The sequence below is a fragment of the Terrapene carolina genome, unplaced genomic scaffold, assembly GCF_002925995.2.
Source record: "Terrapene carolina triunguis isolate 2854851 unplaced genomic scaffold, T_m_triunguis-2.0 Scaffold212, whole genome shotgun sequence".
NCBI lineage: Eukaryota > Metazoa > Chordata > Testudines > Emydidae > Terrapene > Terrapene triunguis.
This window is the reverse complement of record NW_020664563.1, coordinates 8,173,444-8,192,870: the sequence shown is the minus strand read 5'-3', so window position 1 is coordinate 8,192,870 and position 19,427 is coordinate 8,173,444. Positions and strand designations below refer to the sequence as shown.

Here is a 19,427-nt window from a genome sequence, read left to right as displayed (position 1 = left end):
GGTAACCAGTGACTGCACTGTGTATGTGTCCTGATGCTGGACCTGACACCGCCTCTGTACCCTGCTAAAGGTGACTGTCCTGTCCAATTACCAAGCCCCTTCCCCCCCTCCAGACAGACTCTCCCTCAAAAGAACCTGACCGAAACAGTAATGAACAGAAACAAACATTTTATTGCGAACCAGACATGAAACGTGGGGGGTGAAACTTGGACGGGGGCTTGTGTGAGGTGGGTAGGAAAGGACTTATGAAATTTTGGGGAATGTCAGCCTTCTACTGCTAGAGCAGTCTGCAGGGGTTGATTGAAAGTTTTAACGGCCCTTGCCGCCCCTCCTTCTTTGGACTTTGGGTGAGGGTGGTGTGGGACTTGGTGGCGGGTGAGGGCGGTTACAGATAGACTGCAGCGGGGCTCTGTCCTCCTGCCTCCGGTCTTGCAGAACATCCACAAGGCGCCGGAGCGTGTCCGTTTGCTCCCTCATTAGTCCAAGCAGCTTTTCAGTAGCCTGTTGGTCCTCCTGACGCCACCTCTCCTCCCGTTCCATGACTGCTCGGTGCATTTGTGACAAGTTCTCCCTCCACTGTGTCTGCTGGGCTGCCTGGGCTCGGGAGCAGCCCATTAGTTCTGTGAACATGTCTTCACGCGTCTTCTTCTTCCTCCGCCTAATCTGCGCTAGCCTCTGGGAGTGTGCTGACAGGCTGGGTTGGGAGACAGTCGCAGATGTGTCTGTGTGAATTTTAAAAAGGGAGTGAATTCCTGAGACAGATAAATGAAATTGTATACAAAGAACCTAGTCTTTCTCTGTGAACAAGACCATGCACTGAACCTCTCACATGCGCACTCAGGACAAGGTCGAATTTTCGGCCGTCGCCTTCAGTGCCTGTGGACTTGCGGAGGTCTTGGAGTGTTCAGAGAACTGTGGCTGGAGACCTGAACTTCTGGAGCGGGCAATAATGGTAAGCCGCAGACTTGTGGCTGCTTAAAACTCCAGCTGTAGCACTGGCCTCCTTTCACATTGAAAGCAATGCCAGTCTCTGCTGCCAGCAATCAGGACAGCATCAACTCTGCCCCTGTCCCACCCCCTCGCGGCTGTCCCAGGGAAAGATCCCTGTATGCTGCCCCTCTCCCTCCACCGCGTGGCTGTAAAGCAGTCCCAATACTAACATTCCCCTCCCTAATTCAAAGCAGGGCGTCATGAGCGACATCACCCTCCTGAGGATCCCGGACACCCAGAGAGAACGCATGCTGCGGGAAAGCATGCAGAAACCGGGGCCGTATGCCGCCATGCTATGTCGGGCCATGATCCCCGAGTACCTGATTGTGGCATGGAGGGGACATGTCTGCTACCACGGAGGGCCCACTAAGATCGCCCTACCCCGGAACCTGATCAACAGGCTTGAGCTCTACCTCCACGAGACCTACGAGGAGTTCTCCTACGAGGATTTCTCGTCGATCCCCGGCCACATTGACCGGATTTTCGCGTAGGTGCACTGGGACTTTGGAGTGGAGCGTCTTGGGCCTGGGAATCATGTAGTAACGGACATTGTGAAATTTTTTTAAAATACTTGGGACTAAATTGAGAAGAGCCTAAGACAGAGAAATCATGCAAAACCCATTTGTTACCTTTGTAAATATTCCTGTTTTGTACCTGATTATTTTTTTACTAGTTTACAGCACTTTTATAAATATACATTGTTAATAGTATAAATATTACCGTTCTGTTTTAAATAAATGTTTACATGTTTACAGCACTTACTGCTTGATCCGTCCCCTGATTCTGTGTCCGGGGTAAGGGATGGGGACGGTTGGTACGGGATCTCGGTAAGGGTGATGAAGAGCTCCTGGCTGTCGGGGAAATCAGCGGTGCCAGCGCTGTCGACTGCCTCGTCCTCCTCATCTCCTTCCTCCTCTTCCCCGTCCGCTGTCATGTCCGACATGATCCCATCCTCGGAGTCCACGGTCAGGGGTGGGGTAGTGGTGGCGGCCGCTCCCAGGATGGAATGCAGTGCCTCGTAGAAACGGGATGTGTGGGGCTGGGATCCGGAGCGTCCGTTAGCCTCTTTGGTTTTTTGGTAGCCTTGTCTCAGCTCCTTGATTTTCACGCGGCACTGCGTTGCATCCCGGCTGTAGCCTCTCTCTGCCATGGCTTTGGAGATCTTCTCGTAGATCTTAGCATTCCTTCTTTTGGAGCGCAGCTCTGAAAGCACGGACTCATCGCCCCACACTGCGATGAGATCCAAGACTTCCCGATCAGTCCATGCTGGGGCCCTCTTTCTATTAGATTGCACGGCCATCTCTGCTGGAGAGCTCTGCATAGTTGCCACTGCTGCTGAGCTCCCCTCGATGTCCAAAGAGGAACTGAGATTCAAACTGCCCAGACAGGAAAATGAAAATGAATTCAAATTTTCCCGGGGGTGTGGCTGGTCAGAGCATCCGAGCTCGGACTGCTGTCCAGAGCGTCAACAGAGTGGTGCACTGTGGGATAGCTCCCGGAGCTATTACCGTCGATTTCCATCCACACCTAGCCTAATTCGATATGGCCATGTCGAATTTAGCGCTACTCCTCTCGTTGGGGAGGATTACAGAAATCGATTTAAAGAGAGCTTTATGTCGAACTAAATGGCTTCCTGGTGTGGACGGGTGCAGGGTTAATTCGATATAACGGCGCTAAAGTCGACATAAAAGCCTAGTGTAGACCAGGCCTCAGACAGGCATCTGTAAAAGCTACATGGAGGTTGAGTAGAATCCAGAAATCGCTATTGTAGATTTGTAAGAATCAAGTCTGTCTACTTTTTCAGCTGGCTTAACAAACACTTCTTGTCCTCTTCACTTAAGGAGTCAATAGAAGTACCTTCTGGACTGAAGTCTTTGCTTCTTCCAGTACATTTTCAATGGATCTCTCTGATTGTCTAGCAATAGAAGCTACCCTTCAATCAAAGATCTACTACTGTTGTAGCAGATGCCTGAATAACATTGTTTAATGACCTAAGTGGTTTCAACAGTAGACTTACAAGAGAGAATGGGGATAGTCTTCTCTGAACTTAGTAACAAAAGTAGTCCACCAGCCTCACTACTTAGGCCTGGTCTACACTAACACCCCAATTCGATCTAAGGTACGCAACTTCAGCTACGTGAATAACGTAGCTGAAGTCGACATACCTTAGTTCGAATTTACCGCGGTTCAGACGCGGTCCACACACGGCAGGCAGGCTCCCCCGTCGACTCCGCGGTACTCCTCTCGCTGACGTGGAGTACCGCAGTCGACGGCGAGCACTTCCTGGTTCGAATTATCGCGTCCACACCAGACGCGATAAATCGAACCCGGAAGTTCGATTGCCAGCCGTCGAACTACCGCGGTAGTGTAGACAAGCCCTTAGATCTGTCCTATCTTGGTGGATACTTTCCAAAGCCAGTAATAACAGTTGCAGTAATTTTAAGACAACAGCCAAGAATCACTCATGAGAAAGCCAGCAGGTTTTCCCAGATTGGACTAATCTGAACTTCAATCCCAGTGTATCTTCTATTTGTTTCCAAAATGTTCAGTCCTTTTGGACTCTTTTTTCCAGCAAGAGTATAAAAAAAAGCCATCACATTTTTGGCTTTTTAATGTCTTTTGAAGATTCTGCAGCTTGTACTAGCACTAGCTGGAGTAGATGGCCTCTGCAGTGTGTATAGGAGAGATTAGGGTTACACTTTTCTCTGAGCAAAGCTTGTACTCCACTATGTCTTCCAGAGAAATTTGTAGCTCCATCAAATGCACCAGCAGCCATCTGTTTGAGGTTCAATTTACAATTATTTAACTCTTCTAAGATGTCACAGATGGCAGGTGATGTGTCTTCTATAACCTGACATCAAGGTAAGTCATTGCATATGTTAATACTTGATGCCTATTTGCATTGGTGCATTCATCAGCCATGTATGCACATATTTTGAATATGGTGAGAGAGTTCTTCACTTTTTCAGCTGCTGAGTCTTTCAGTGTTGCACCGCACGCTTCTAGAGAGTCAGCTGAGTTTTTTCAGAAAGATAGCAAGCATTTGCCAGTCTTGTTTGAAATCAGTGTCCAACTTCAGGATTAACAAGTGACAAAGCAGTTAACATTGGCCTCCAGTTTGTAGTGTGTGGTATCTCTTGCTTAAATAGAAAGTATGATGCAACAGCCATGTTGGTTCACATAAGAATGCTGGAGACACAACTCAGTTGAACAGCCTCATTAATTTCTTCTAAAACTGTATTTGACTGTGACTGGCTTATAAGGCTTTCTGCATGTTGGTACAGTCCAGAGGCATGGTGTTCTGCAGCCGTTTCATATAGGTTGTCAGTATTGGCTTAGCTGATCAGTCTGGCAAACCAAGCTCCTCCACTTTTACTATATAAATCTATAAGCCCAGATCTTGAATACTGCGTGCAGTTCTGGTCACCCCATCTCAAAAAAAGATGTATTGGAATTGGAAAAGGTACAGAGAAGGGCAACAAAAATGATTAAGGGTATGGAACAGATTCCATATGAGAAGAGATTAAAAAGACTGGGACTTTTCAGCTTGGAAAAGAGACTACTAAGAGAGGATATGATAGAGGCTTATAAAATCTTGACTGCTGTGGAGAAAAATGAATAAGGAAGTGTCATTTACCCCTTCACTTAATACAAGAAACAGGGGTCACCCAATGAAATTAATAGGCAGCAAGTTTAAAACAAATGAAAGGAAGTATTTCTTCATACAACGCACAGTCACCCGTGGAACTTTTTGCCAGGGATGTTGTGAAGGCCAAAATTATAACAGGGTTCAAAAAAGAACTAGATAAGTTCATGGAGGTTAGGTCCATCAGTGGCTATAAGCCAGGATGGGCAGGGATGCAACACCATTCTCTGAGTGTCCTAGCCTCTGTTCGCCAGAAGCTGGGAGTGGACGACGGGATGATGGATCACTTGATGATTCCCTGTTCTGTTCATTCCTTCTGAAGCACCTGGAATAGTCACTGTCGGAAAACAGGATACTGGGATAGATGACCATTGATCTGACCAATATGGCCAATCTTACATAAAAATAATAATAAAAAAGTGTAGTACAGAAACTCCCCAAGATAATGACCTCTTGAGATAGCGATGATGTGAGATAATGACCTTGACAAATAATGCATTTTAAAAATCTTGGCCTACTAGGAAACGTGTATTTATATGTTTCCCAGTCACAAATCTAGCATTCTGGAGCGAAGTCACTAAAACATAGTTCAGTGCTCTGGCCGCTGGTGTTTGTCATGCCACCATTCACTCTACTGCTCCGTCCCCAATGGCCCTGCACTGTCACCTTCTGCTGCCACCGTGACCTCTGCAAGTTGGTCTCTTGAGGTTCCACCCAGCTCTCAGGGATTTCAGCTCTCAGTGGAGGAACCTAGCTGCTAGTGCAGGCTGGGTTGTCTCTTCCACAGCAATGCTGTCCTGCAGCAGGTCTAAGCACTTAGACCTGATTATCACTGATTTCAGCTCCAGTGGTCAGTTTTGAAGCCTAATCAGCTCTCTCTCTAAACAGGAGAGAGGGGCAGGTCAAAGACTGCCTGTGACTCTTAGGCAGAGCCCACACCACCAAGCAAAACACCTGTGCCCCGCCCTCTCTCTCTTCATTAGGAGATGGCATCCAAACCTCCTGTTTAGTGAGTGCAGTTCAGTTGAGGGTGACCAGTGCTTAATTTGTAATGAAAGAGGTGTCGGGGCTCAAGCAAGTTAGTTACTTTCATAACTGATGTGACAAGCCCAGAGGTCCCGGGGCTATGAACTGCCAAGCCTAGAGGTGCTGGGGCTCAGCCCTGCATGCCCTGGCACAAATTAAGCACTGAGGGAGACCCCCTCATTCAGTCAGGCTAAGCACAGTTCTGCTGCCCTTTACTCATACAAAAAGAACATTTCATGACCACCACATAAAATACTTAAGTGATTTGTAACCCAACACCAGCCAAAATTGATCACTCGGGTAACACAGCTCTGTCTGCTGGATACCTAGGCAGAGTAGGTGTGTTCATGTAAATACAGTCTGGTCCTGAAGCCTTTCCACCCACCACTGGCTCATCATTAGCTGTCAGAGGAGAGCTCAATCAGACCTTGCTTATAATAATAATTTGAAATTATTAGGTAGGCCAATATAACCTAAACAAATGTGTCCACATTGTCATAATTAACAGCTGTATGAGGAAGCTAATCTTTGTTCATACTTTTCAAACCCATTATGCTTTCCCAGGTACAAGTATTTTCCCATATACTGTATATGCTTTTAAAGTGTGTATTAATGTTTCAATTTCAACTCAAATTTCCAACCAACAACTAAATTGGCAACAATGCATGTAACTGGGAGGAGGGGTGTTGGAGAAATTCAGGAGGGGTGTACACCCCCACCCCTGCCAGGGGAAACTAGGGAAATCCCTGCCTGGAAAGGAAGGCCAGGGCAGGGGAGTTTAATCTCACCATGTGGAAGAGGTGAAAGTGTATTAAAATAAAGGCCAGGGATACAGAGAGCCAATCCACATAGCCCACGGAGCCAGGGCAAAACGGCCTTACAATACATTAGTTACTAAAGCATCATGCAGTGAGCAGTATTATATTGCATACGTTCCAAGGCCAGCAGGGTACTGGGGTCATCTAGTCTGAACTCCTGCATAACACAGGCCATAGGACTTTGAGTCAGGGAGCATACTTTTAGAGCTACTGCTATTGCACAAGCTGCAGTGGTGTGCGCAAGTCAGGTTCACAGTTGGACCCCTAAACCATGTGGAAAATCTGCTCTTTAAAGTGCCATCATTAGGCTATGGCTGCAGACCATTCTCCAATTTGCTGAGTTGCTGGACTAGGACAGAGTTACATGTGGAAGGTTCTCTCTGGCTGTAAAAAAACAAAGGGCTGGTCTACACTGGCAATGCTAAAGCGCTGCCACGGCAGTGCTTTAATGTGCCTTGTGTGGTCGCAGCGCTCTCCCAGCCCTCAAAAAACACCCCCCCTCCCCACACACACACACAAGCACACTTCCACGAGGGGCACAGCTCCCAGCGCTGGGGCACTGTCTACACTGGTGCTTTACAGCACTGAAACTTGCTGCACTCAGGGGTGTGCTTTTTCACAACCCTGAGCGAGAAAGTTGCAGCGCTGCAAATTGCCAGTGTAGACAAGCCCAAAAGCTTTGATTCTGCAGGATTCCTCACAGCTGCTAATTAAATCCACCCTCCAGGCTGGGTGGTGGACACCCTGCTCTAGTGCGTCAGCAGGGAGTGCTGCCTGGGTAGTCAGCCAGCTGTCAATCCAAAACCATGATTTTTCAGCATGAGAATTTAGACAGAACAGCACCTGCAGGTGGGATTTAGCTCCAAGGACATAGGGGCAGGCTCTCCCTTACAGAGCAGAAAGCAGGGAGAGGCAGTGCAGGCCCAAGCCTGGACCACGCAGCTGGCAATCAGCTTAAGAGAGGAGACAAGAAGCACCAGTATCCAGTTATTTCATCTTTATTTACAGGGAAGGGCAGAACAGTACATCAGTCTTGAAAGCCACCTCACCCAGGCTGAGCCTACAGCCCCTAGAAACCTCTCCCCCTCTGTAGGGCTCCAGACACTTGTTACCTAAGGGCTGGCCTCTGGCCCTCTTGGGGCAACCCAGATGTCACTGGGTCTCAGGAGTAGGGAGACTGCCATGCCTCAGGAGTTTGTTGAAGGGGTTTCTGGACAGGGTGCAGGGGAGAAGGGCTTCCCATCCCACGATAGGAGAGGAAGAGAGGGAATGGTTTTGCCCCTGGCAGTGCTGACTTGGGGCATCTGTTCCCTTCCTTGCCCCCTTGTGGTCTCAGAGAGCCTATCACACACCGCGACTTCTCCCATCCCGGTTCAGCTAGAGGAGAGGGAAGAGCCAGCAGAAGGTGAATAATAAGCATCTCTTTTCTCTAAGAAGCCAGGCCTCTAGGTTATTCCTCATTAGTTAGCCCAAGAGCAGGACCATGCAGCAGCCTTGCAGGACTCTAGATGTCCACAGAGGGGCAAGAATAAGCCTGAGCTTTGAAGGCTCACCCCAAAGCACAGGAGCCTGGTACTGAACAGCTCACAAAGACAGTGAGCCCCCAGGGAAGCCACCCAGTCCCATGCGGGGAGCCGCTTAGGGAAAAGGAAAGCAAAGCGCCAGCAGGCTTGAGGGCAGAGGCCACAGCACAGAGCTCAATGGGACATGACAAGGTTAGCACTGGGGGATTCCTCAGTTCTTAAGGGAACCCAAGATGAGCAGAAGAGATCCTTTCCAGTGCTACTCCTTCCCCATAAAGAACCATCCCTTTGCTCCCATTCCCCACCCAATGGAGGCTCTTGGGGGGGGGGGTCCCTATCACCACAGTGATAGCCCCTCAAGCACAGCTGTGCCTGACAGCTGCAGCACTGGCACTAAATTGAAGTCCCATGGTCTGTGCCACATTGTGGCACAGTCACTCACAACCAGCACGGCCACCCGCCCCTCGGAATGAACTGTAATGGCTTTGGTCTCCGCAGAGCTCTGTGAAAAGAGCAAGTGCTTCAGGATACTGTCTCCCAAGGCAATAGTGGCAGGCTGGGGTCCGAACATAGGCACATGTGGGTTTAGCACCTTCTCAGGGAGCAGAGAACTCGCTCCAGGTCCAGTCCAGCTCAGATCCTTAACCAAGCCAATTCTAAAGTAATTTGGAGGGCTAACACCCCAGCCCAATCAGGATGGCCCCTCTAGACCTGCCCTCTACCGTACTCCCAATAGCGGTGACTGCTCAGCCCTTTGCTGCTCTAGTAATAGGGAGAGAGAGGGCACATGCCCAGGGGGCTCTGAGCGAACAGTAAGCCCAATGCTAAGTCGAGGGCCCTGAAAAGAGGTTGCTTTGCCCAGCACCAGCAGGGAGAAGATCCCACCAGCTGGCAAAGAAAGCAGGTAGCAGGGAGAGTGTGGACACAATCTGATCCTCTGGCCCAAATCCCAGCCAAGGCACTCAGTGGTTTGCCCTGGGAGCTTCAAGTAGAAACTGGGCATGGGGCCAGGCTTCTCTAGGGGCAGAGGTTCCACTCTCAGAGGGGCTTGATCTAGGGTGGCCCCAGAGTGCCAGCAGCACTAGGCTCTTCACAGCCAGCTGGGCATGGGACACACACCCCTGTGCCAACACGGCAGTGCCCTGGCATAGCATTACTCTGCAGGGCTTACTGGGAGGGGCTGCTCTGTAGCTTCTAGCCCAACTGCCCTTTCTTCTCCCCGCAGACCAGCTGGGGAGCAGCCTCAGGGATGCTGTAAGCAGAGCTTGAGCTCAAATCCTGCTCATGGAGGAGCAAGGCCCCTTCAGACAGCATGCACGTTTTTCCCCCACCCCCACACACTACACAGGCGCCGCCGAGCTCTCACCTGGCGCTCTTGCTATTTCAGCAGCTGGCCAACGGGTGGTGCTAGAGCACACTCATGTCTATCATATTGCTCCACCCATGGCCCCAGGCCTCCCCCTACCAAAATCCAGGCAGCTGGGGAAAGCCCCCAGACACTTGTAGCCAGACAGGGGCGAGGTGCTCCTGACACCCAGCCGTGTGGCAGGAGTCTGACGGACCAGCAGCTGTTAATAGCCAAGCCCAGAATTTCATCCTTTCAAAATCTCCCCTCCCCTCCCCCCAGCCAGTTCTTTGTGGGATGAATCACTCCAGCCCCAAAACCACAGCCAGCAGGAAGTCAGCTGCAGGACAGGGGCAGTGCTGACTGACTCAGGCAGGAGCACTGGGGAGCCTTGGCAAGACAGGCAGCTAGCAGGGATGGGGGAGGGAAAGCAGAGTAGGAAAGGGCAGCCAAGGTTTCAGCCATCAACCCTTATTCCACCCCTCCCCACCAACCAAACCCAGCACCCTCCTGCAGAACAGGCACAGCAGCTGTGTGACAAGCCACGCAGGCCAGCAGCAAAAGCATCACAGTATGCTCCACAACAAGCCTCCACCCACGCCCCAGCCATGGGGTGGCTGCTTCTGGCTCCTAAGCCACTTGTCACCTAGTTTGAAGCCTTTGGTGCAGTTTCCCCCCCTCCCACACTTACCAGTTCCCCACGCCAGCAGCACCCATGTGTCCCCCTCCGCCCCCCTGTCCCAGCTGCCCTCAGCAATACCAAGCCTGGCAAATACCTTATGGCAAGTAGTTTTACATTGTTCTTTTTACACAAAAATAGAGCGATTCTGTATTGATAGACGGTTCTGTGCAGGAGTGGTTACTGAGCGAAGCCAGCGGTAGGCATCCCCAGCGGCATCTGGGAATCCAGATGCTCCTCTCTCATTTCCAAGATACAAAATTAAAGGCATGTGTCTCCATCTGGTTTCTTAAATATCGGGGTGGGGGTGTGATTGGACACAGTACGGACAGATCAGCTGCAGCAGAGCCCAACCACCATCCACCCCCAACCTCACCCCAATGTCTGGGGTCAGTGTGGCCGGCTACTTGACTCAGAAGGCTGTCTCTGGCATGGAGCGGTGTAGCCATTCAGGCAGCTGTTGATCTGGCGTTTGCTGTGTCCTCCATTCAGAATGTCCTGGATGTGCTGCACGATCAGGTTTATGGCCACTGGGTGTTGGAGAAACAGAGCTGGGGTTAGGATTGTACAGCGTAAATGAGTCCCAAACTACAGAAACGGGGCCACTCCCAGCTCCCTTTGCAATGCAGTGGGGCACACGCCCAGGAGTGCCAGGCTGTCAGCACTGCAGGGAACAGTGACGCCAGCCAAGTCACTGAGTGATAGCTTCCCGCATGCAGGCGGCGCCTCGTCCTCTCCCGCAGCCAGAGAGGAGCCACGCAAGTCAGTGGAGTGACACTGATTCACAGCAGCTGAGGAGCTGGCTTTGCCTCTCTACTGGGACTATCTGAGCATATGTATTTTAGACATACTAAGCCCCCTTTGCCTTAACATGTCTCACTCCAGGAGTTCATGCTGCAGGATACATGCTGCTGAGTTACTGCCTCTTGTACTCTGACTCACACAGTAAGCTGCAGGCTGCCAGCCCACCCATGCAGCAACAGGGAGCATCTAGGAGTTTCCCATGGGAGAGCACCTCCTCCAACCAAGTCTGCAGACCGTAACCGACCTTGAAAGCCAGATATGGGACTCATCACCTTGCTAGGAGCCACACTGGCTCCCATCTAACCCCAGCCCCGCAGGGGTCATTCACGTCCACATGCCAAACAGCAGCCATGGCCCCATTAGTCAGTTTCCCCACATGAAGCCTCCCCATCCATTAAGGAGGAGCATCACTGCTCACCTTCATTATCTGCCCCCCTGGGGATGATCACATCAGCATACTTCTTGGTCTGTGAGAAGAGAGCACGGTGTTACAGGAGAGACCAGAGCATGTAACTGACCCAGCCTTGAAGTATTTTCATTGCTCCTGCACCTCTGAAGATTTCATACCATAATCCAGCAGTGCCAAACCCAGTCAGGCCTCAGAAACCAACGAACCAGCCACCCCACCACAGGACGTTAAACACATTCTGGCGTCTTTTCATTTGCCCTCTTGTTTGAGCTTTAGACTATACTCTAAGCACGTTTTCATGCTTTTCTCCACAACCATGAGGGCTACAAAGTTTCATTAGTAAAAGTTGTGATCAGGTGAGAATCTCATGACTCCGGAAGTTGGTGCTTCAAGATAAACATCCCACCAAAGATCACCAGACTCGCAATAAGGGTCACAGGAGTTGACAAGACTGAGATCACAGGGAGTTTGTGGGGAGAGGCTGCCAACTAGTTTGTTTAGATGGGATTTCAATGTTGCTTACACTACCCTTCTGGAAGGTTAACGATGCAGCATCCCACTCTTTGCTGGCTCACACCTTCCTTCCCCACGATGCCAACGCCAGCTTCATCCCAGTCTTGGCATTTAGCCTGGAGCATAGCGAAGCCACCCACACTGCACTGCTATCAGCAACAAAACCAGAGCACCAGGCCAAGCGTTTAATAGTTGTCGCTGCTGCAGGATCTGCCCTGCACAGCCACACCCTGAGGGCTCCCAGAGGCGGTGGCCAGGCTGTGGAAATAGCCTCTCCCGACAAACTGCTACATTATTCATGGCTTTAGACAATGGCAGTTACGAGAGCCCATTACAGCCTAGCTCTGGCTCTTAGGGCTTATCTACACTGGCACTTTACAGCGCTGCAGGGGTGTGAAAAAACACCCCCCTGAGCACAGCAAGTTTCAGCGCTGTAAAGTGCCAGTGTAGACCGTGCACCAGCGCTGGGAGCTATGCCCTTCATGGAGGTGTTTATATATATATATATATATATATATATATATATATTAAAGATAAACCGCTGGGAGAGCTCTCCCCCAGAGCTGTGCCATGACTACACAAGCCATGTTAAAGCACTGCCGCAGCAGCGCTTTAGCGTTACCAGTGTAGACTAGCCCTAAGACAAGGTGGGGAAAAGTAATATTGTTTATTGGACCAACTTCTGCTAGTGAGGGAGACAAGTTTTCAAGTTACACAGAGTTCTTCAGGTCTAGGAAAAGTACTCTGAGCGCAACAGCTGCATACAAGATCAAACAGATAATGTATACTAACTACTTAAGCTAACCTACCTGTTCGCTCTATATTTAGTTGTGATACTCTGCCTACCTGTCCCACACCCAAAGAGCTCTGTGTGGCTCAAAAGTTTCTCTCATATCAACATAAGATGGTCCAATAAAAGACATTACCTCCCCCATCTTGTGTCTCTATGATCCTGGGACTGACATGGCTACAAGAACACTGCATAGCTATGGATCTGTCAGATTCCAGTCATGGGGATTCCCTCCCAGCCCATCTGACCCGGAGCTTGTTAGAAGATCAGCACCAGGATCACCAGTGCTTACACCAGGTTGCCTGTTCTGCACTGCATGCAAGTAGAATAGCTGCCCCTTGAGCCAGGAGCTTGGAGCAGGGGGTGCAGATCAGTCAGAGACAGGATTCACCAGGGCAGAAGGAGAAGAGATGTTGCTGCCATCTCTGTTGCTCATTCCTCTCCCTGCAGGACCATGAGCAGATTCTGGAAGCAGATGAGGGCAGCTGTGGCACTTTTGCTGGGGATCGATGATCAGGAGAGGAGTGCGCCAAGGTGGCTAGAATACATCTTCTTGCCTCCTTTCTGGAGCCGACTACCTACCCTTCCTGACAGGCCTCTACACCCTTCCCTGACCCTATCAAGGAGGCCGCTAGACTTGGCTCCCATGACAAGTCTGTTCCACTCCATGTCTCCCAGAAGCCAATGATGACTGTGTATGACAGCAGATAGCCGGAAAGGAGGGTCCAACCCTGGACTGTCCCAGAGCCTCCTTACCCAGGCTTTGCATCCCCAAGGGACCCACTAACACAGCTCTCTCTCTGGAGCAAAGCAAGGCTCCCTCCCTGGCTTGAGGGGAAGGAAGTGCAGTGCTGGGAATAGGAAAGAAACAGTTAAGGAGAAGGGTGGTCGAATAGTTGAGGCACTTGACTGAGTCAGGAGTTCTGGGTTCTATTCCCACCTCTGCCACTGACTGACCTGCGACCTTGGACAAGTCACTCCATCTCAGTGTCTTGCTTCCCCCACGTGCAAGAAGGAGATAAAAATCCTTCCTGGCCCATGGCGCAGGGTCAGTCTCTTACTAGGCACATGGCCAGTACCTAGTGCAAGGGGGCCCTGATCTTTGTTCCAGCCCTCTAGGTGCTACCACATAGACTGGCAAGGTGGGCTCCTTGTGTTCACCTCCCAGGCCCCCCGCTCTCCCTCTGCCTTCCCTGGGAGCCAAAACCATCTCCACCTCCACTGGCAGCACCTGAAGTCACTTCAGTTCTGATTCCAGGAATCCACAGCTGGAACCCAGCAAGCTCTTCATTGGCTTTGTAGCCAACCAGAAGTGTGAACCCCAGGCCAAGACCTGCAGCACAGAGCTCAGTCCCCTGCCCCTCCTTTTGGGCCATCCAGAAGGCATGAGCACTGGCTGTGTCCCAGGGGTAGGGAAGGGAACATCAGTGTGTCCCAGCACAACCACAACAGCCTGTAAGCCACTGGGACTATGCACAAGCTGCACCCACAAATAGGGACTTCCCCTGCTGCTGCTGCATCCAGCCGGAAACTCCAGCCACAGGGAAGTGACCATTGAGAGCAATAGACACTGTGCCCTGCCATGCAGCCATCTGTGTCTGCAGGGAGAGAATGCACACTGTCCAGGCTGGCGCTGCCCTGAGCAAAGTGACGTCGCTGCATGGTAGGGCAGGCCCCAGCGAGAAGAGAGCTCCCAGTCAAGGAGCTCCCAGACGGCTCGTGGGGTGGTTGTTTTTTCTCACTCACTGGCAAGCAGAATTCCTCAAAGGCTGGTTTGACGAAGGTAATGTACTGAGACAAGATTTGCTCAAGGTCCCGGCCTCGCTCGCTGATGTCTCGTAACACTAGGAGGAGAAAAACAAGTCAGTCAGGAGCCAATTGCATGGGCCAAAGCATCCCCGCCCCCGTTTCCTAGACAGGCCCCTTTCCCATCACTCTTCAGGCCACACCCCAGGCCGGCTAGATGGCTCACAGTTTAATGCCATTTGGTTGCGACAGCTCCTGAGAAGAGGGGCTGATATTACAGGCCTGAGCCAGGCGGCTGTGCATGTTCCCCCCCTTCTAGGTCTATCAGTGCACTTCAATTCACAACATTCCAGTCCTGCCTCCAGAGTTCTCCCAATGCACCAGTCCCAGCCTACAGCCCTGATGCTACTACATTACTGGGGTGCCCCCATAGCTCTACTGATGCCCCTCAATCCTGACCTGCAGCCCCCTGTTATTCCAGTCATAGGCCCCTCACACAGATCTGTGAATACCCCTGAATCCTGCACTGGCCCCCCAAGGCGGGGACACTCAGAAGCCGAGGCTAACAGTTCCACAGCAGCTTTCGCATTGTAAATTGGATAGTTCTATCTAGGGGGCAGGAACACAAGGGTGGTGGCTCTCAAACCAGACAAGCGACCTCACTAAAGTCTCTAGAGTAGAGAAGTGAAAGCTACCCCACTTCCCCACCATGGACAAGCCACTGCCTTGCTATCCTTGTCTAGCCCCTTTTGGGGGGTGGCTGGTCCGAGTGCAGCTCGTGGGAGGCAGGAGATAAGAGAAGGTTGCATGATGCTTGCGAGTTCCAGGGCTCATTCTGGACCAATTCCAACCTTCCGCACCAGGGCCGGCTTTAGCAAATGCGGGGCCCGATTCCTGGGGCGGCACTTCGGATTGCCGGCTGGGGGAGAGAGGGCTGCGGGGCTTGCCGTGGTCCGACCGGGGTCACAGGGCTGCCGCAGTCTGGCCGGAGCTCTGGCCAGGGGAGCGGGGCCCCCCAAAGACGACCGCCGCCAGGGTGAATGCGTGGGGCCCTCTTAGGCGCGGGGCCCAACTCCGGGGAATCGGGCAAATCAGCCTAAAGCCGGCCCTGTTCCCCACAAACTCCTGGTTGGTAGCAGCAGAGGACAGTCTCCACCTTCTCCTGGTGGTGAGACAGCCGGGCCTTGCCTGCACTGGAGATTCCTGCTGACTCCAGTAATTGGCTGTAACCGCCCCAGTGAAGACAAGAGAAACAGATTCACACCAGTGCAGCTTCTTTCTTCCTCCCATGCTTTGCCCCTCTACATGAGGGACTGGCCCTGGTGCAGCCACCTGATGGCTGAAGTTGGGGCAAACCCACAGAGCAGACAGTGCTGGGCTCTTTTCAGGAAGAGCTTGAAGGAACTTCTCCCCCAGCATGCAAGGGCAGCATGGAGCAGGGTGCTCGCAGCACCAGCCAGCTGGCTTTTTGTGACAATTGTCAGGAGCCAGGCAGCCTCCGAGCACAGCGGCCTCCAGGGCTGCCCAGAGGATTCAGGGGGCCTGAGGCAAAGCAATTTTGGGGGCCCCCCTTCCATAAAAAAAAGTTGCAATACTATAGTAACATGTATTTGGAAATGTAAACAATAACCAGTGAAATAAAACTTTTTGAATGTAATAATTTGAAAATACACAAAATACATTTAAAAACATTAAATTCTTTAATACATTTGCAATTACATAATGGGCTGTCGCTGGGTGATGGTTGGTGCCAATGGGCTGTCGCTACCTGGGGGTGGTGCTGCTGTTGCCCAGGGCTGGGTGGGGAGCTGGGCTCTGGGTCAGGGGGGGCCCGGCTCAGAGGGGCTGGGCCAGAGCTGGGGGTCAGGTGTCTGGCTCAGAGGGGCTTACCATGCTGCTTACTCCCACCTCTCCTAGAGCCTCAGCGCGCCGCGTCCAGGAATGGCCCTGGACAACGCTGCAGCGGCGGGACCTGAGCTCCTCCCGCTCAGAGCCGTGTGGTAAGGGGGCACGGCTGCGAGCTCAGGTCCCACCGGAGCACCGCCTCCTTACCACGCGGCTCTGAGCGGGAGGAGCTCAGGTCCCGCCGCTGCAGCGCTGTCCAGGGCCACTCCTGGACGCGGTGCGCTGAGGCGCCAGGGGATGGGGAAAGGCGGAGGCGGGGGGGAGCCTCCAACATTCTCGGAGGGGCCCCTGCAGGGCCCAGGGCAAATTGCCCCACTTGCTCCCACCCCCACCCCCCCGGGTGGCCCTGGCAGCCTCCCCAGGAAGCCAGTCACTGGCCCGGCAAACATCCAGAGTGCTGTCAGGAGGCAAAGCAGCACTGGTCTCTCTATGTTAGTTTGGAGCTGACCCAGCAGCTCCGATCTCTTTTCCTGCTTGTGCTTGGCTGTCAGTTCCGAGACACGCCTTTCGCACACCATGGGATCCTGGGGTGGGAACAGGGACTGGCAAGCCTGGCGTCTGCTCCTGGCCTGGAGACCAGCCCAGCCCCATTCCAGGCTGCTCCTACTGACTTCTTCCCTCTCCAGAAAGCTTCATAAAACCCAGCACAGATTTTCTGAGCAGCACACAACAAATGGGCAAGAAGAGGGAGAGTTTAGCTTTCCCAGTTCCACGCTGCACTCCCTGGCCTGAGGGGGAGAAAGGCTGTACGAAGGTCACACACAACTCCATGCGCGGTGGGGTTTCTACAGTTCCCTTCTAACACAACCGAGTTGATTAACCATTGCTCAAACCCAGAGCCAGACAGATCCTCATATTTGGGGCATAGACTGACCATAGCTAACAGGGGACAGGAGGAAACTTTCCTGGGGCAGTTTATCCCTTAAACTTGCACTGTGGGGTGCTTGCACCTTCCTCTGAAACAACTGGCACTGGCCACTGTCCAAGACAGGATACTGGACTAGCCTGATCATGGGTCTGTTTCTGGGTGGCAGTTCTGCCCCACATGCCAGGTGCTTCAGCATACAGGTTACAGCTGCAGGGAGTCCAGCACCTTCAGACTTACCACAGTGTCAGCCGTGATACTCTGAATAGGTGAGGCACCCTCAGGATAGGTAGGGAGAGCGTCCAAGACGACAGGGGAGGCTCCAATTCTGTTTCCACAAGGCTCCTCCCCCCCGGAATTGGGCTTTACAGTAACTCCTCACTTAATGTCCTCCTGCTTAACGTTGTTTCGAAGTTACGTCGCTGCTCCATTAGGGAACATGCTCATTTAAAGTTGTGCAGTGCTCCCTTATAACCTTGTTTGGCTGCTTGCTCTGTCCACTGCTTGTAGGATTCTGTGGAAGAGCACTGCCTTCTCCCCCTCCCTCCCAGCACTTCCCCTGCCACAAAACAGCTGTTTGGTGGCACTTAGGACTTTCTGGGAGGGAAAGGGAGGAGCGGGGACGCGGCGTGCTCTGGAGAGGAGGTGGAGTGGGGGTGGGAAGAAGTGGGCCTGGAGTGGAGTGGGGACAGGAAGAGGTGGGCCTGGAGCATCCCCTGGCAAAGCTGGCACCTGTTCTTCTGGGGGGAAGCTGCCGCTGCTGCTGCGCAAGGTGCTTCCTAGTGTCCTTGCCTGCAGCAGGCTGTGCCTGTGTGGGGTAAGCCGGGGCACCTCCCAACCACAGTACAGCATATAATGCCTTTTGTCTGCCTAGAAAACGTTTCCTTGGAACCTAATCCCCCGCATTTACATTAAATCTTATGGGAAAATTGGATTTGTTTAACATCATTTCACTTAAAGTTGCATTTTTCAGGAACATAACTACAACGTTAAGTGAGGAGTTACTGTACCTGCCACCATGGCTGTTCTTTTATTTCTAGTGGTCTATATGCTTTGCTGATGCACGATTCACACCCATCCAGAAAGCCTGATATACACGTGAGAGCAAGGAGGGCTGGCAAAGATCAGATCAGGCCTGATGCATCTCCCATCAGAGTCCCTGGAGAGACTCCTGTTGACTGACAGGAGACGATCAGCCCCATCACAAAAAGTAGTATCTGGAGCAGCTGGCCAGTTCTGCGATCTGGCAGCAGAACCACTCTTAGCGGAAAGAGCATGACGCAATTTACAAAAACCAAAGTCCCAAGTTTACTGCTCCAGCCCGTGCTAATCCAGGATTCTGGGCTCTGGTTCCCACAGTAACAGTCAATTACAGTAATGTCTCATGAGTGGGCTGCGACTCAGTAGCCAGATCCCACTACATCATCCTGCCTAGTTTCTGCAGTTCAGAGGTTACAGCCAGAAAGGACCATTAGTCACCGGCTCTGGCTTTCTGTGAAACACGGGCCATTGGATCTCCCCCCACATCGCATTACTGGTTGAGATAGGTACATGCTTGGTCATTGGTTAGGGAAGGAGAGAAACAAGGCTAGGACTAGCGCTTCCCACAATGCCTATGAAAGGTAACACACAGAAAGCCTTTGGGTGGTCAATCCTCCCAAAAAAGGAAGGAGTCCAGTCCCTTGAACAGGGAGGGAGCTGCTCTCCGATGGGCCTGCTGGTCTCCAGCCAACCATATTGCAGGGCTTTAGAAGCGGGGGTGGGGTGAGTAGAGAAGAGGGGGAAGAGAGAGAATGAACATGAACAGTTCCTAGTCACTGACTTTTACCTATAGCAAGGGCTGAGAGAGGGTAATCGAGCACTGATTTGAGGAGTGTTGTCTTTAGGGGCTGTCTGTTCATCACCTACAATTTCTTGCTTCCAGGGTTCCATTAGCCAAGACTTATAAGCCCCACTAACACACCCATCTCAATGATCAATAGAGAGTTCTTTCCAAATCAGCTGGTTCAGTTTCTTCATGGTGGTGGTGGGTGGGTGGGTGTGTTCATTCCTCAGTTGCTATCATTGGAGTGAGGGCCATTTTTCAGTACCTAGCACCAAGAAGAACTATAGCTGGATCTTAAAAAGGGATTGGATAATTCTAAGACCAACAACGTTAGAAATCACGTGCTAAGACAAAGGTAACCAAATCTCATGCTTCAGGGCATGAGCCAATTGCCACAGTGGTCAGGCAGGTTTACAGTGATCCTATATAAAGCACTGTACTGTCAGCCAAGTACAGGTGATTTTCACCTTCCCTTGGGACATGAGACACAGGCCATCTGCAGAGGTGGAAGATGCAACTGGACAGACGGCAAATCCTAGATCT

General features: G+C 51.8%; 2 protein-coding genes across 3 annotated transcripts in view; one reads left to right on the top strand and one right to left on the bottom strand.

Annotated features, from left to right (window-relative positions):
* Positions 1–11,217, top strand: part of LOC113407529 (ankyrin repeat domain-containing protein 45-like) — a 34,258-nt gene extending 23,041 nt beyond the window's left edge. The window contains exon 6 of the mRNA XM_029912446.1: positions 10,913–11,217. The gene's annotated coding sequence lies outside the window, so the exon portion shown is untranslated. The remainder of the gene's footprint in view (positions 1–10,912) is intronic.
* The window catches only part of LOC113405074 (uridine-cytidine kinase 2), a 31,641-nt gene continuing 22,425 nt past the window's right edge, over positions 10,212–19,427 (bottom strand). For both annotated transcript variants that reach the window (XM_026656131.1, XM_029912445.1), the window contains 3 exons: positions 14,290–14,387; positions 11,250–11,298; positions 10,212–10,557 (listed from right to left, as the gene is read on the bottom strand). In XM_026656131.1, the coding sequence (XP_026511916.1) occupies positions 10,418–10,557; positions 11,250–11,298; positions 14,290–14,387 (287 nt within the window). In that variant the 3' untranslated portion in view covers positions 10,212–10,417. The remainder of the gene's footprint in view (positions 10,558–11,249; positions 11,299–14,289; positions 14,388–19,427) is intronic.